The 17,143-nt window shown below is 44.4% G+C and overlaps 2 protein-coding genes across 3 annotated transcripts in view; one reads left to right on the top strand and one right to left on the bottom strand.

Annotated features, from left to right (window-relative positions):
- Window positions 1–2,721: 2,721 nt before the first annotated feature.
- Window positions 2,722–10,820, bottom strand: LOC149332200 (uncharacterized). Its single transcript, XM_089557127.1, has 2 exons — window positions 10,492–10,820; window positions 2,722–8,037 (listed from the first exon to the last, which is right to left on the bottom strand). The coding sequence occupies exons 1-2, from the start codon at window positions 10,678–10,680 to the stop codon at window positions 7,138–7,140; spliced, it is 1,089 nt and encodes a 362-aa protein (XP_089413253.1). The 5' UTR covers window positions 10,681–10,820; the 3' UTR covers window positions 2,722–7,137.
- Window positions 10,821–11,007: 187 nt separating this feature from the next.
- The window catches only part of LOC149332199 (tRNA (guanosine(18)-2'-O)-methyltransferase TARBP1), a 29,520-nt gene continuing 23,384 nt past the window's right edge, over window positions 11,008–17,143 (top strand). The window contains exons 1-3 of one of the 2 annotated variants that reach the window (XM_089557124.1): window positions 11,008–12,371; window positions 16,605–16,811; window positions 16,877–16,929. In XM_089557124.1, the coding sequence (XP_089413250.1) occupies window positions 11,301–12,371; window positions 16,605–16,811; window positions 16,877–16,929 (1,331 nt within the window). In that variant the 5' untranslated portion in view covers window positions 11,008–11,300. The remainder of the gene's footprint in view (window positions 12,372–16,604; window positions 16,812–16,876; window positions 16,930–17,143) is intronic. The other variant, XM_089557125.1, reaches the window with a different exon arrangement.

Below are 17,143 nucleotides of genomic sequence, written 5' to 3'. Positions count from 1 at the left end.
TACACTAAGAGACTTTCGTATAAAGGCATTGCAGTAGCAAAGATACTTGGATAGGTTGATGAACTTACCACTCAACCTTGTGCTTCCTTGTTTGTAGAAATAAATCAAATCAAACTTGCATGACGAACAGTGTGAAGGAAGAAAGGATACAGGTCAGCACTGTCCTGTGTACCCCATACTTCCGTCGTTTCGTTTCTTTGTGTAGTTTCTAGTTTTTTTCGCTTGTGTGTTTGTAATTGTGACTACATAAGCCGTGAAGGTGGCAGGGCGTTTGTTCCTACTATACAAATGTAAGTGTCTGACGTGTTTATTTTTTTTAAATGCAGCAAAACTGTTCTTTTCGGCTGCACCTGGAGTTTCACCAAATGTGCATGTAAGTCTGGCATCATCAGAATCTCTTTTATTGGGGCGCTGCAAGGTTGGTGCAGAACCACCCATGCTTTGGTGAATTTGGATGGGCTGCCTAAGTAGTACCGTGTTGACGTATGATGGTACGACCTGCTTGACAAGAGGGTCCAGATATTCGACTTCAGACCTGAACTGCAGGTTACATTGTTATCCGCGCTTTGCTGACGCATGTGCAAACAGCAGGCGTGTTGACAATTGAAGGCTTACAGTGCAACCTCGTTATAGCGAACTAGTAAAAAATCGTAAAACAGTTTGCTATAGCCGAAATTCGTAATATAAAATTTCGTTCGAAACGCACGCAATAACGGCGCAATTTAGTCATTGAAAGGACAGCGATCCTGGCGATCCTTACAAGAGAAGCAGATAGATGTTTTCCCAGATTTTGGTGGCGTTTCGAAGACGCTCGCGGCTATTCCTATTCCGAAAACCACAAAAAACCGAGCGCCAGTTAGGTTGGCTCCCCCGCACAGCACCGCAAGCACAAGTTGAGCGCCGGTTACTGTGGCTTCCCCGCATTACAGTCATGTCGCGTGGAAAGCGGTACGTCAGAGCGAAAGCTGCCGCCGTGTTCACCACCTCCGCGACAGCCTACATGAGCTCAGGTCTTGACGACCATAGTGCAGGTTTTCACCAAATGCAATTGTTTTTCACAAACGGTTTTTGCCATGGCGCTGTCGACGGATGCCAGAGGCGCGAACGCGTGTTGGCTGCCGGACTGCAACCCTACACGCCGCTGTTGGCGAGATGCAAGCGCAAACCTTGGTGCGAACGCGTGGTGCACCACCACCAGTCACTTGTGCAGTGCGGCGAAGCCTGCCGCCTGCCATCCGAACGGGCACAGTTTGGCGCCGGGGAGTTCGATATACCCATTTCGTGGCCAACCGCGTTCGACATATAAAGTAGAAATCGCATGAATTAGTCAAAAATATTTACGAAGAGTTCGATATAGCCAATAATTCGTAATATCCGTGTTCGTTATCGAGGTTTGACTGCACTTCCGTTTTCAGAGTTCAGCCTGCGGTGGCTATTGGCCGCATATATCAACCACTTAGCTGCATACTTGTAACAGTGATTGCTTTGTTGCAGTTTTCTTCCTTCTTTGAAGGTGTCTTGCCAATGTGTGCTTTCATTAGCTTTGCATTTCTGTGTTTCTGTTCTTCCACTGCGCCGAAACTACACTTTACTGAAACTCTGTGCTCATCACATGTGATGCCACATGGGAAGGAGCTCCAGCACTATCGAATCACACAATGGAAGAAGGCACGCAGACCCTTACGATTGTGGAGCAGCTCTGCTTCCGACACTTCCGATAGCATGCACGAATAAGCATTGTTGCGCAGCTTTAGTCTTGACGACCTTTGTGCAGGTTTTCACCAAATGCAATTGTTTCTCACAAATGGTTTTTGGCAGTCCATGTCTGAATTAAATTCAATGAGATTTGTACAACCGTTAACAATCCGACAGCTTGTGTCCCAAGTGAAATACAAGTCAGATAAACATGGTGGAAACCACAGTGTCACTGGGATTGGCACTGGGGAAATAACGAGGCAGTGAAAACTATAAGCATTGCCGTGCCTGTAGAAACTGCAACATGAGATATGCCTGCTCAGACTGGACGTCACGATAGAAAAACAGTTTAGAGACACCTCGTGGTCCAAGGTCCCTCATGGATGAGTTGCACATGCGGTAAAGGAACTGTGGTAACCATTAGAAAATTTTGGTTCTTGTCTACCATATTGTTAGAAGAAATTGTTTAATGCATTCTTACAATGCTGGCATCTTAATAAGATGCCGATAGACTTGTACATAAGACTCCTTACAATGACGGTGCTACGAGATACTCAGTGTTTTCTAAAACAAGCGGTCATGAAACACTTTCAGTCCTTGTGGACACTACTGCACATGACCAAGGGTCTTGCTGAAGTGGAAGCGATCTTCATCGTGTCTGCGGGGGGGGGTTAGCGCGAAGTTCAGTGCCGTGAGAATGCTATTTACCTTTTTTGATCTTGGCAAACAGTTCCTTATTACAGGTGATGGTCAGGCACAGCGATCTTCGGCACTTTGCCATATTAACACTGCCTGTTGTAAGCTACCCCCCATCCTTATACATACATAAAGTTTGCACCATTGCAAGACCTGTGCGCGACTATTTAGAGCAGAGCTGACAACAGGCGACACTTAACAATTACCGCAATACTGGAATCAATTGTGTGATGCCTTTGTAGTAATCCTTATAGTTGTGCACGGCCCTGAAGCAACATCATGCAATGCCTTGAGATGATGGTGATGCAGGCAGAGTAAAGAACAGCCACAGAGGGTTCCTCTCTTTATTTTGACAATATAAATATACAACAAAACATAACTGGGCAGGAAATGGTGGAGAAGACAGGATAAAAAAATGACACAACTTTCCTTTGGCAAAATGCTCAGTGCTAAAACCTTGTATACATATGTATATTTATGTATATATATTATATATATATGATGGTGTATAGATATAGAGGCTCTGAATGGGTTTTTTCTGCTGATAGGCGTACAGAAACTGGTGGCAGCGAGTAGCAGAGCAATGAGGCTAATGACGGGAATAGATGGTGATAATACAAAGCTTCAGCACACCGTTATGACGCCACTGCCATTGCTGCCCCTGGTAACGGTAGTAAAAAATTAATTAGTAGCAATGGTATGCCAGAATGCTTCAGTGTTGTTGCAACTACAGTGCTGCATCAAACGGGTGTATTTAACGGGGAGGGTGGTCGGCTCCAAGCGAGAAATTTTACAAAGGAAAACCATGTCGAACCCTATTTTTTTTTTATACCAAAAAAAGTCCAAGAAATACATGGTTCAAATAGGACCGCCCGCCCAACCGCTCCCGACAACAAAGCACACTGAGAGCATGAGCGATGTTGATGAGACCAGCTGCATTAATGGGGTGGGAAAGTCTCCCCAAATGGCACGTGATCATACCTGGTGTGTTGTTGCTGCAAGAACCTCGCGTGGACAGAAAGCAAGAGAGTATCTGAATACTGTATGTAGGCTTCACCTGTGACCGTGCAGGAAACATAACGTCTTACATTTGCATGTCATCTGCCAGTGTTCTGTGCTGACCTTATATTATTTTTCAAACGGCGGCACCAGAGACAGCAACAGGTAAACGTAAGTGGCCAAAGTGTGTCCAACAATCTGACGCAAAGATTTTTAGCTTTGAGTCGCTGCATGAGTAAGCATTTTTTAATATTTAACCTAGACTATGCGGTGCTGCGGTTCATCAAGCTGTACTTATACTTATGGATTCACTTACATTCTTACTTTCGAGTCATCCAAATGCTTCAAAAGAATGGATGCTTATTAGAGGTCGAGGAAGCACAGTACGTATATCTGTGGGTTGCCATCATCGAGCGCTGGGAAATACACTGCTGAATATTGAGACTAACAATAATTTTAGCCATTTGTGAAGCTCAACAACAATAAAAATCAATAAAGTAACACCACTCTCATCAAATTTGTGGCCAGCTGTTTTAAACTGGTACTCTATCTTATCGATTTAATGATGCGTTATGGATGAGGACAATGTGTAAAGGCCTGTGCACAGGCAGGCTCCTCGACATAATAAAAATGGAGATGCTTTTTACCAGCCTCACAATGTTGACTTTTCCTATAGTCGTGCCAGATGATGGCCTGTCTATGGCCTGTCTAGTTAGTAGCTTCTGCTGCCCTTATTTGGAACAGCAAAGGCTGTAAAAGAATGCACAGAAGATATAGTAATTCCAGCAAAATTTGCAATAGCATTGCAACGTACCAAACTTGCTTTCTGCCGCATCCTCTACACAGCTCACTGTGCCTGAATGAGATATACTCTTGCATTCTCTTTAACAGCTCAAAAGCGAGCAGTACAATTTGGGTCATGCAAGTAGTAGTAAGAACAAAAAATTCTAGCAAACAGGTTTGTGCAGGCGTCTACTAATGTCTAGACACTGCTGCATAGCAGCTTGCACTTGGTTAGAGCACAGATTAAGAAAAAAAAAGGTGAGAAACGGTTCGGCCTAAAAGCTTTGCACTTGCATGCTCCGCTCAGGATCTTGTGAGGATTGAATGCACAGTTTTTTGCATATGCACATTGCTGAACGAGCCAAAGAGTGCGTCATATGGGCATAACTTATAGCTAGCAATTGGGCAATACTGAGCAGAGTTTTGTCACCAGGCCGATCATCTCCTACATCACAAAATTTCCATTCCCTGTATGAGTAGAGAGTAGAAATGGCATGTAAATATGATAAAAATGACACTATGTTGCAAAGCACAGTAACCGCTACAAACTTCACGTCTTTGGGATAGCTACTCTTATACAGTAGCTTTGGGCTGTAATGCAAGCTGCTATAGTAGGATACAAATTAAAAAAAAAAAAATCAGCAGTTGGCTAAAATGGGCCATGGTCGGCGGTGTCCTGTGTTACTCCACAATCACAACAGTAAATGGAATCAGCTTTTTAATGTTTTGACTGCGTTATAGAAGCCAGAGGCATCAAAATTCTCGAACTCATAATTGCATCTGGTCGTTAGCTTCTTGCTTAGGCAACAAGAGAAGTTTTACCAACGGACTACTTTGTTGTAGTGGAGGAATTCTGTGCAGTGGTCCTGAATGTGGGCGGAGCTTCACCGCAGACTTAACTTGTATCCCACTATATAAGGGTAAAATGCAAGGTTTCCAAGTAGATGTACCATCTGCATAGAACTGTGTTTAGAACAGATCACAAAATGTATGTTTATGAGTTGCATATCAGAGGTTAAGAGTTAAATATAACAGCTAAAGTTGCATACATGAACAGCATGGAAGAAGCAATGTGAGGATATGCATATTATACAGTAAGGGGAGGCTACAATATAGTGCATGCAATGACTTGGTAGTAGGGCCATTAGCTACAACCTGCAAAATGGCAGTTCTACAACACGACTGCCGATGTGAACATTGGCAAGTGTCCACCATTCAACAGGAGCCAAATTTATTTGCCCGTCTTGAGCTTGCAGCTGTACAGGGCATTGACTGCCAATAGATACAGGTATAATTACTTTTGCAGCCCAATCCACCGACTCATTCGCATTTAAATTTAGTTGTGTATTATGTCTGGCATTGCATTTGATGTTCGACAACAGCACCATAATTTGTCTCAAGTACTACTATAGCGCTTGCATTGAATGCGAATCAAACACCAACCCACCCATGAAGCAAACAAGAAACATCTAACCCGTTGCATCTAACAGATGCATCGTTAGCTCATTCTGTACTTCATATGTTGCAAATTTTGCTTCTGTCCAATATACACTGCAGACACGTACACAAGGTCACCACCATCAAAACCGGTGTAAGCTGTTTTTCTACAAGTATGTATGTATGTATATATATATATAACCAATTTGAACACCGTGTCATCAAATGCAATAATCAGCAAAACCGCCTATACAGTTGAGTCGGCTAATTAGACTACATAAGTGTTTGAACCCATAATCAACAGCAACGCAACAGTTGTTAGATTGCAAAGTGCTGCATAATTGGTAACACCATATGGTCTATTCAATGCAGAAACGTTGGGATTAGGCTCACAGTCAAAGGTGAGGCTGCATAGAAGACATGCCAGCTATGACAATGAAAAGTTCAGTGCCACATTTTCTTTTATTGCATGCGGACCGGGTTGTGGTTTTCCATGCAAAACAAAGCTACCGACAATATTGTTATAAGAGATCATCAAACACAATTTTAAATATGCCTGAAGAAAAAAAAAAGAAAACTGCGCTAACATTACAACACTCAAGCATGCTTCAAGACGTCATACCCGGTTGCAACCACACCAAAATTGATCTTCAAGACCAATAACAAAACTTGTTTCGAATAACACTGCCCTAATTAGAGACTGAAGAAGTTTAAGAGAGAAGGTTGTGGAGGAAATTATAACCTGAGCATTCAAGCAACGAAAGCTGAGAAAGAGTAACACATCTTAATTTGTGGGCAGCTACCGTATCATGTGCCGACTGCTTCATGCGTCTTGGAAACTGCAAGCATGTCCATAGCTTCAAATCCTTTTAACAGTGGGAAAAGATTTCTATCGTCTATAATTCACTGAGATAACAGTTCAATTGCCCACAAGTCATTTACACACAACTCTAATCAACAGCCAGAAGCCTGTGGTACCAATCAATATATTCCCTAGGGCACAGCATGGAATGAAGAACTAATAGTTGCAAATAGGAGCAAAATTATGCAACAGAACTCGTATGGCACTCAACATCGACATGACTTCTGTGACACATAATCACTAACAAAAACGAAAAAGTGACTGTATAACAACTTGTGCTTCATGCAAACAGATGCGCTCCCCCCACCCCCCCCAAGTTTCCGGAAATTTGCACTGTTGCAACAATCAGCAGAAAATTAACAAAAACTGCAAAAATGCAAGACATGCAACCCCCCCCCCAAGTTTTCAGAAATTTGCACTGTTGCAACAATCAGCAGAAAATTAACAAAAACTGCAAAAATGCAAGACATGCAACACCCCCCCCCCCCCCCAAGTTTCCAGAAATTTGCACAGTTGCAACAATCAGCAGAAAATTAACAAAAACTGCAAAAATGCAAGACTTGCCCGCAATGCGGTCAAGTAACATATAGGCAGGAATAAAACAAACGTGCTAACGCAGTGCCTTAAAGAAGAAAGCAAACAAAAAAAAGAGGTGTGCTTTGGCTTCAGTAAAACCGTGTTCCCGACTGACTAGTGTACTGGTGACGTTGAACACTCGGTCCCGAAAATGCGCCATTCACTTGGCGCGACACTGACACAACTGGCTGCCCCGTCACGAGTGACCCGGAAAGTGGAGCCCGCGGAATCACACTGGTCTGGACGTAGAACTTGTCGTCGCTGTAACTGCTGCCTGCCGACGCGGTTCCCTTATTGCTGCCATGTTCCAGGTGCTTTTGGAAAGCCTGCTGCGAGATGTGCGTGTAGCCCTGCCCCTGCGATGATGAGACGGAGGTTGGGGCCACAATTCCGTGCTGCTTCAATGTCAGTTCCGTAGCCGTTGCTGGGTGCGGAGTGAACTGCGATGCGTATGTGCCGGCACTGTAAATGGTCGGCACGGTTGAGTCGGCACCTGGCACGATGTGGTGAGCGGCATAGTAGACCGGCGTTTGCTGGGTGCCCGAAGTGACTACAGTTGGGTAAGGGACAAGTTTGGGACCGTACGCAGTGACCTGTGCCTTGTAAGTGAACTGGGTAGACGGGTAGCCAGCCTGTGTGTGTGATGGCAGGGGTGGTGACGGTGACAGGGGTCGCTTCAGGGAGTTTGAGTGGGTCCTAACAGTGCTGCTAGGTTGCGGACTGGTCATCTTGTAAAGGACGGGAGCGCGCCCTAGGCTTTGGATGTAGACTGGCTGGGCTTGGCCCCCCCCAGCACCCACGATACCCAAGGCCTGATGATTCGCATAGGCTTGACTTGCGGCGGCTGCGTGAGCGGCGGCCATTTCATTGGCTTCCTTGTCTAGTGCTCGACGGCGAGTGTCGTCTTCGTGGAGGACTTTCTTGAGTTGCATAAAAAGCTGGTGTTTCTCATCTTTCAGCTCTTTGAGCTTTTTCTCAGACTGAGTAACCTGTGCGGGAGAAATTAAAAAAAAAAACAACTACATGCAAGGCCATCTTTGTAGCTTAAGCTAAATGAGCAAAATCTGCTTAACAATGTTCATTTACTTTCAGAAAAGCAACTGACTTGTTGTTATTAATATGCGGACGCAAACTACCGGATGTTTACTGTGCTGCACAACCTAGTGCCCGGCAAAAACGGGGATAATTGCCCCAGTCAAAAAAACCATTGGAACCAATTGGATTTCCAATGGGTTCCAATTGGACGAGTGCAGTTTCCAATTGGTTCCAATTGGAATGGTGTTCCAATTGGTTGGTCCAAATGGACTGTCCAATTGGACCATTTGGGTTTCCAATTGGAATGGTGTTCCAATTGGAAGGTCCAATTGGACTATCCAATTGGACCATTTGGGTTTCCAATTGGTGAGCCCAATTGGTCTTACCCATTGCATCCAATTGGTCCGCCCAACTGCACCCAATTTATCCAATGAATGTTTGCATGTTTGACGAAAAAGGTAGAACTAATATGGTACTTACAATAAGAGCTATCAGCAGCTTAGTCTAATAAATTGTACTCATCACCTACACCACCACTGGAGCTGAAATTAAATTAATTAACTGCGCTCAGTGGGCAAGCGTCACTGGCCCCAGCATGAGAGCCCAAAAAATTGGGTATATACCGTATTTTCCGGTATATAAGACGCGGCTTTTTTTCAAAAATCTTGCTGGTGCGTCCTATACAAGGGTGCGTCTTATATGCGACTTTTTCTGTTTTTTTTTGCGAGTTCAGAAATTACTCAGGTCCATGTTCAAGCTTTTTTCACCGAAAAAACATCACTACCAATAACGCGGTTTTAACACGGTTAATACTTCAATACGGGGACCCCCGAGAGCAACTTTATTACGTGAACTTTATTATTAAACGGTGGGGATGCCGACTTCCGGAATCATAAACCCGCGGCCGTCTCGCAGGCACCAAGCAAAAATAATGTGAAATGCCAAAAGATGGCGACAATCGCGTTTCTCGCCATTGTCAAGACAAGCCGGCGTTTCTTTCAGTCACCCTTTGCAACTTCGTTTGCTCCGTGTACGTAGTACGCACGTAGTGCGAAGAGAATGTTTCAGCTGGGTCGCCTCCAGAAATGGGCGTGCTTTTTGATAGCGCATCTTAAGATGAATACTTCCAAGGTTTTAAGTTAATATAAAATGTTCTTATGTACATAAGGAGAGTTCCTTCGTTCTTTTTTTCTTTTTTTGCTAAAACGTGGGCGGGTATGGCGTGAGTGTTGCCTTTTTCGATCACTTAGCGGTGCTTAAGACCTTCTCACAGGTAAGGTGCATTTTGCAATGGTCGCACAAGCATGTTTAATTAAGCCTCACTAGCCTAACTGGGTAAATTGGGATGCGTCTTATACACGGGTGCGTCTTATATACCAACTTTTTCAATGACAGCCTGCATATATGGGGGGTGCGTCTTATACAAGGGTGCGTCTTATACACCGGAAAATACGGTAAGTTGGAGCAGAAGTGTGCTCTCTGGATGTACATATTGAGCTAATGTATGCTACTAATGCCTGAATGTGCAGTGTTGCTTGTGTGTGATGCATGTGTGTCTGTTGAGTTTGATTTCCATAAAAGCATGTTAATTTCAATTCCGTAGAAAAATGTTGATTGGCACTAGGCAGAGTGTCTTCCTGCAGTCCTCATAAATGAGTTTTTGTTTTTGCACATTACAATGTGTTAAGTTGTAGAAATATTTATCCAAGATCCTAGAGCATATTATTCAAACATTTAGCTACCTTTCTCAATGAACGTAACATATTTTGTGAATATTTTCTGGGTGAAATAACTGCCTGGCCTAATGGGTCCAATTGGCTAGTCCAGTTGGATCCAATTGGTCGGGGGCTAAAAACACAATTGGAACCAATTGGGAAGTCCAATTGGAAGCAATGGGAATGTCCATTTAGTTCCAATTGGAATGTCCAATTGGTTCCAATGGTTTTTTTTTGACTGGGTGGGCATGAAAAGGATTAAGAAAGAAATTTGAAGAGGATGAATTTCAAGGCCACTTTCAAGGTTTAGTTACGTTTTAACATGCTGCACCTCTGCGAGATTGCAGCTAAAAAAAAAAAAATCGTAGATTATGCACCCACAGAAAAATAGCTCCATATAGAAAAACGGTCCGTAAGAAACAAAAAAACAGCACAAAGGAAGCATTGCAAGTAACTTCTAAAAGCTGCACAAATGTAAACACATCCGGTTTTTATAACAATCGTCGCTCTCGTTCAGTTTCACAGCCAGCTTTTACTCTACGATGCAGTAAGCGTGAAACAGCCTTTCGGCTAGTGCGAGATCAGTACGAGATTAAAGGGAACAGGGGAGGTGTCTGTTGATAACGGGTAACGGTTTAGATTTCTCTAAGCGAAACTGCTGTCAAGTCGATAAGGTAGTCGACAGAACCTTACCTGGTCCTTTATTTCCTCGAGGGTCATAGCATCCTGTTTGCGTTTCAGTTCTTGCTCACGCCGAAGCCTCTCGATTGCTTCGTCAGCTTCTTGTTCTTGTTTCTTGCGCTCGCGTTCGCGCATTATGTGGCTTTTCAAAGCCGCCCACATCTGCAGGCTCATCTTGGGTCTTTCGAGCAGCGCCGGCATCTTACCCGCACGCGATTTCGTTGCTTTTATGCGAAGAAGTTTTAAACTACGTGCTATTCAGAGTGTTACGCGAAGAACGGAAAGAGCTCCCGTTCTCCATCGTCTTTTACAGGGCAGCCATGTTGTAAACAAAGTGTAAACGTAAACAACCACATTGCTTACTTTTTGCTTTTGATGCGTAAAAAAAACTCACTTATATCAGTGACAGAGCGTGTTCAAAAAGAAACCACCAGTATATACTGCTGCCGAATGATGCTGACGAATTATATCTCGAATGATATTCCACGATATTTTCTGTCTCGTAGACAATGATGATGACGATGGATATTATTTATGATCGTTTCGGTTGAGTGGTCCACGTGGTTTCGAGTTGATGCATCGCTAAGCGTTACGAGTGCGGGATTTAACGGAGTTTGTTGCCAAGTGCCCATGTTTTTGGCACTTAGGTGCTTGCAGCGCAGTAAAATGCATCTCCGCGCGCCATTTTACAGTGTAAACATAAACATACGACCCCATCCCTGTCGTGAGGGCAGCCAGTGATCCAGTGCCCGTTACGGGTCGAGCCGTATACGGTTTTGGCTCCTTCTGTCAGCGTGCTGGTTTGTCAGCGTTTTTCCAGGATGGAGCTCGATGATTTCGCGTTTATTACTAGCTGCTGCTGTAGCGACAACGCCAGCGACGTGGTAAGTCTCCTGGAAAAGCTCGGAGCCTGTTGGCGAAACAGCTCGAGTGTATCCGGCGATGACCGTGTTAACGGGAGTGGTGATGTGGCAGCAGCCTTGCCCGATGATTCCGTCGTGCGAACCACTCGACTCGTACTCCAAGACGCCTGCCGCCGCGCCGAACGTGGATGGGTGCGCAGCAATCGACGTTACTCCGACAGCTTGCGCGGACTTCTCCGAGCCATCATACCAGCCTTCTCCCGATTGCTCGGTGACCCTCACCCCAGTTCCGGTGCTCAATGCTCGCTGGTTTCTGCCTGCTTAGGTGACTTTGCACCGCTTCTCCTTGAATCCGCAAGCACACTTGGGGGCGAAGAATTCAAGGCTGTGTGTGTGGGAATGTTCAGCGCTGTGGAGGCGTACCTTTCGATGGTCATCAACGACAACGTCGACCCGTCATTGCCACCGCTTAACCTGTGCTTTGAGTGCTGTCAGGCGTTAGTTAGGAGCTCCAAACTGGGATCCGCAGAAAGCTTGTCTGAGCTAATGCTACGTGCTCTAAAACTAGGTAAACCTGAAATAGCATCGCACATAATCGCTCAGTACGTACCTGAGCTAGCAGTCTCGAGAAAGAACGAGTTCCAGTCGTTTATCAGGAGAGTCTTGAAGATGGTGCGTTCGTTTTTCGACACTAATGGCGTTGGATACCTCGACGAGAAGCACAGTGGTGGATTCTCGATCCTGTGTGGTGTGGCTCAGTATCTGCGACAGGTGGTACTGAAGCAAGAAGACAGTGCCGTTCTCTGTGATGACGTGTTTTGGGACATTGTTCAACATGGCCTGGTGCATCCCGACTCTCTGACGCGAAAGAGGTCCATGTACATCATGAAGCATATCTTGGATGCATGCTGCGATGAGGAGGTGTCGCTGTCTGGTCGCATTTTCTCCTGGAGTCCAGGCGATGCAACTGAGCTCATGACTGTCTGGCAAGAGCTCCTTCTCGTTTTGGAAGTGCTTGAAGAAAAGCAGGTTTGTATAATTTCAGTGCTAGGATGGTTAAAATGGCATTTAGTGCCGTAATTGTGTTTGATATATGTGAATGGAGTCCAACTTATGCTGGTGTAGGGGTTTTCAACCTCAAAATATGTTTGGAAAAAAAATCCATGACGTGATAGTATGTGCATGCCTGCCATTATAGCAGTGTCTTCAGTGTAATTGATTCGATGTGGTTAGCATTAATTGATTGTGGCCTACAGCTTCTTTACCACTCATTGCTTTGCTGAGAATTGTGAGAAAAGGACGCAAGTAAAACTGCATCTGTCTGTCTCTCCTTATCTGTGTCCGTCATTTTTCGTAGAGGTAAGCAATACAAGCTTGAATAATAAGCTGTGACTAACTGAATCACAAGCACTATCACGTTTGAAAATGTGTGGGTTGTAAATGTCTTGTATAGCCTGTCGTAACCTTCAGTAACATTGAGGTTAATGTCTACATTTGCTCTTCTGGCTACATTAAATTAAAAAATGTCTGAAGGTATGAACGGTGTCAAGTTAGAACAAAGTTGAAGTTAAGAACTGTTACATTATTCCATAAAAGTTACTACATGCAGAAATCTCCAGACATCAGAAATAAAATCAAGTTTCAGTTAGTAAACAGAGTAAAAATACGTTCTTTGCACAGCAGGCCACTGGATATTTAATGTGTTAGGAGGGGGTGATGCATAGTGCAATTGCATTGCAAGAATGTGCACCTACCAGTTTATACAATTAACTGTAGTGAACCGCTAATGTTATGGGTTTATGGAGTTTTAACGTCCCAAAGCGACTCAGGCTATGAGAGACGCCGTAGTGAAGGGCTCCGGAAATTTCGACCACCTGGGGTTCTTTCACGTGCACTGACATCGCACAGCACACGGGCCTCTGGAATGTCGCCTCCATCGAAATTCAACCGTGGCCACACCACTCGGTTATAATGAGCGAGGAGGCAGCGTAAATTCGCCCCTGAAGTAAAAAAAATGCGCTTCCAACTAGCGCTGGTCCAGATGGAAGAGCATCTTTCACCTCCCATGGTCTCCCCCAAAGGAAGTTTTGACCCCCCCTCTCCCAAAAGCAATAAAAAAGGTGGCTTTGAAATTGGGGTGAACCGCTGGCGAAGCGCTACCAGACACACGAGGTCAATCGTTGCGTTCTGCCTCGGCAAAGTGTCTGAAGTGGAAAACAAGCATGGTAAGAGCTAGCGAGGGGCAGCGTTGAAAGTGGCAGTATACTGCACACGGCTGGTGATCTACCAGTGGCAGCAATATTAACATTCAATACCTGTCACAAGGTATGTGTGTTAGTCCATCTGGTTACGTTGCGTGCATCGCTTATCCAATCTGATTCCCGCCTTCAGCTCTGCTGCCGCGTGTAGGCAGCGTGCACAAAGCAGCCAGTCTGCGTCACCCTTGTCTAGGGCGGTCGATCAGTGCGCACTGACTAGTGAAAACTGAAATTGGACTCTAGCCGACGGTTCTTGGGTAAAGCGCCAGTTCCTATGAGGGTTTGTAGGTATATGCGGCGAGGTGTCATTTTATTTGGAATCCAATGCGCTGCGCGAGCCCTTCACACAAGGGTGGCGCATACTGTAAGTTCTGCGCGCACATGCGTTGCTGGTTGGTTTGGTTGGTTTATGGGGTTTAACGTCCCAAAGCGACTAAGGCTATGAGAGACGCCGTAGTGGAGGGCTCCGGAAATTTCGACCACGTGGGGTTCTTCAACGTGCACTGACATCGCACAGTACACGGGCCTCTAGAATTTCGCCTCCATCGAAATTCAACCACCGCGACCGGGATCGAACCTGCGTCTTTCGGGTCAGCAGCCGAGCACCATAACCACTGAGCCACTGCGGTGGCCATTGAAGAATCAGGGTGTAGAGGATGTAGAAGAAATGTTCAATACTCAACATTGTTGAGTATTGAAGACAAGGATACCGACTTACCACCAGTTGCCATGAACGCTTCAGCCGCTGTCTGTATTATCGCGTCCCTAAAGCAGCTCGTCCACAGCAAGGGTCTCTGCCAGGAGCACTGAACATGCTGGAGAGCTTACAAAGTGGCTTCATAGGTCCTGCTTTGAAGAAACGACATGCATAACTGACTTTTTAAAGAAATAAACGTCGTTCTTATCAGATTAAGTTTTGGCCATAGTAGGGCAAGTTTACTTACTATGAACTTCCGACCCAATGAACGCAAGCCGCATGACCATCAGGTTCGTTATAAGTGGGCTCAACTGTAGTGGCTATACAGGTACCACTACAGACAAGCCTGAGGATAGGAATCATTGTGCAAGGCAGCATTAAAGTAGGACTTTTTAAACATAATGTACCTTTGGACAAAACTCCAATTCTGTTACAAGAAGAGTAAACTAAATGTTCTTTCTAATATGCAAATAAAGCAACTGCATTAGTGAATGCAGAAATGGTATGACATGACACAGACAAGCTGGTGGTACTTGAGGTGAATAGAGGTATAACATTGAAGGACTCGAGAACAATCCGGTATGAAAAGGACAGACATTGTCTCTGTTTTGTTTTGTGTTTACTTATTATAAGCGGTTATGGTGCTTGGCTGTTGACTCGAAAGACGTGGGTTCGATCCCGGCCGCGGGGGTCAAATTTTGATGGAGGCGAAATTCTAGAGGCCCGTGTACTGTGCGATGTCAGTGCACGTTAAAGAGCCCCAGCTGGTCGAAATTTCTGGAGCCTTTCACTACGGCGTCTCTCATAGCCTGAGTCACTTTGGGACATAAAACCCCCATAAAACCATATTTCTTATTATTTATTTACTTTTTAATACCTTCAAAAGCCAGAAGCATTGGGAAGAAAGGTAATAAAATAAAAACAAATAGTAAGTACAAAAGTAATTTTCATACTGGCTCGTTTAACTCATGGTTATTACAGTGTTAGCTAATGCTGGACAAAAAGATTGTGGTTGGTAATGGTGCCACTGGTGTAGTGGTGGTGAGACTGGAATGCCTCTGTACCATCCTTGCATCGTTTTTTACATGATCTAGACCGTGAGTCAGCCTTACTACATCACCACTCTTCTGTGATACCATGCCATTAGCTGCGGCAAGCATAGAAAATCTACTAAAGTTGTTTCGAAAGCACACCTCCAAGCAATATGAAGTTTAACTCTTTGTTCATACTCCAGAACAGAATTTATTTTTACTCCTGCGTCGAACTTTAAAAGGCGTTACGGAATCATGCATCTAAAGGAGTACTTGGAAAAAAAAAACTGTGTGTCTTTCTCTATTACTTTAGAAGTGGACATTGAGTGCAAAGAAAAATATTGTTTTATTGCTTCAGCCTGTGCATTATAGAGGAACAATGTTATAACTGCCAGTGAGCCTAACTCTAAGTGCTAGCAGCATGTAGTGATAAAATATCAGGTGTGATTTACAAACAAAGATCTTCGTTGGAAAAAGTTGATAGATTCAGGAAAACTAACAAAGAGTTCTCTGACAGAACAATGAGCCTACTGTGAGATCAGGCGTACTGTGTTGACTTTCCAGGAACAGTGCTGGAGTATTTGCAAAAGACTAAAATAGACCTATGCACCATTGGCTTATCTCTGTGCTATGCTATGGAAGCCATAGGGTGTGCCAAGGCATTGGAAAATGTTTGGTTTGGTTTTATGGGGTTTAACGTCCCAAAGCGACTAAGGCTATGAGAGACGCCGTAGTGGAGGGCTCCGGAAATTTCAACCACCTGGGGTTCTTTAACGTGCACTGACGTCGCACAGTACACGGGCCTCGAATTTCTCCTCCAAAGAAATTCAACCGCCGCGGCCGGGATCGAACCCGCGTCTTTCGGGACAGCAGCCGAGCACCATAGCCACTGAGCCACCGCGGCGGCACTCATTGGAAAATGTACTGTAAGATGTGTGTTCTGAGGTTTTTGACTTTGCTCTTGTACATGCGCTGTTTTTGTGCTGCTAAGTTGTGTGGGCATGTTTCTATAAGACATCCAAGGTGTAACCCATGGCTTTGTAGTTGCAAAGTATATCAAAAACTATGAACTTTTGACAGTGGAAGAGACCAGCAGCGTGCTTTTGCACTGATACCTGCTTTTTTTACAGATCTGTAAGCCATGCTTTCTGTTTGTTCTGCCAGTGTTGTCTTGTGCAGTGCTGCCAATCCTTCAGTCATGAACCGGTTGGTTCATAGTTTAGTTATTCTGCTACTGACAGAAGCACTGATCAGCAACAACTCCTTTTTTTTTCAGCCCCATGTTGTGAAGCCGATGTTAGCAAAGTTTTCGGCGTTCTTGGAGCGATTTGAAGGCTTGCCAAATTTCCACGTGTCTTGGGTACTGTTGGTGTTCAACCGAATGCTGACTCATGAAAGTCGGACTCTGGTGAAGTGGGCGATTGGCAAGTTCATGAGCTCACCAGCCTTAATTAGGCTGATGTTTGACAGCAACATGGAGAAGGTGAGAGACGTAAAGTCGTATTGTACGAGCTTTCACACCAGTTTTCTCTTATTTTTTTTTTACAGTTTGTCTTTGGACCGCTCGTAAAATCTTTGAATGACTGTGCAATCTTTTCGAGGTACGTCTTTTTGTACTATGTATGAACTTTCTGATCTCTGTTACCTGGTTGCGTTATCATGTTCCTCTTCTGAAATCGCTCTTGCTTTTAAAATTGACTTTCTTAATGACCACACAAAACAAAAACATTTGGTTTGAGCTTTGAGTAGTTGAACTAAAAATATTTGAGTGCTTGTCTATATTGAGTATATTGAGTACTTGTCTCAAGAATACCT

Source organism: Amblyomma mixtum, chromosome 8 (assembly GCF_055824585.1).
Source record: "Amblyomma mixtum isolate Tamu chromosome 8, ASM5582458v1, whole genome shotgun sequence".
In the NCBI taxonomy this organism is placed as follows: Eukaryota; Metazoa; Arthropoda; class Arachnida; order Ixodida; family Ixodidae; genus Amblyomma; species Amblyomma mixtum.
This window is presented reverse-complemented; position numbering and strand designations above follow the sequence as displayed.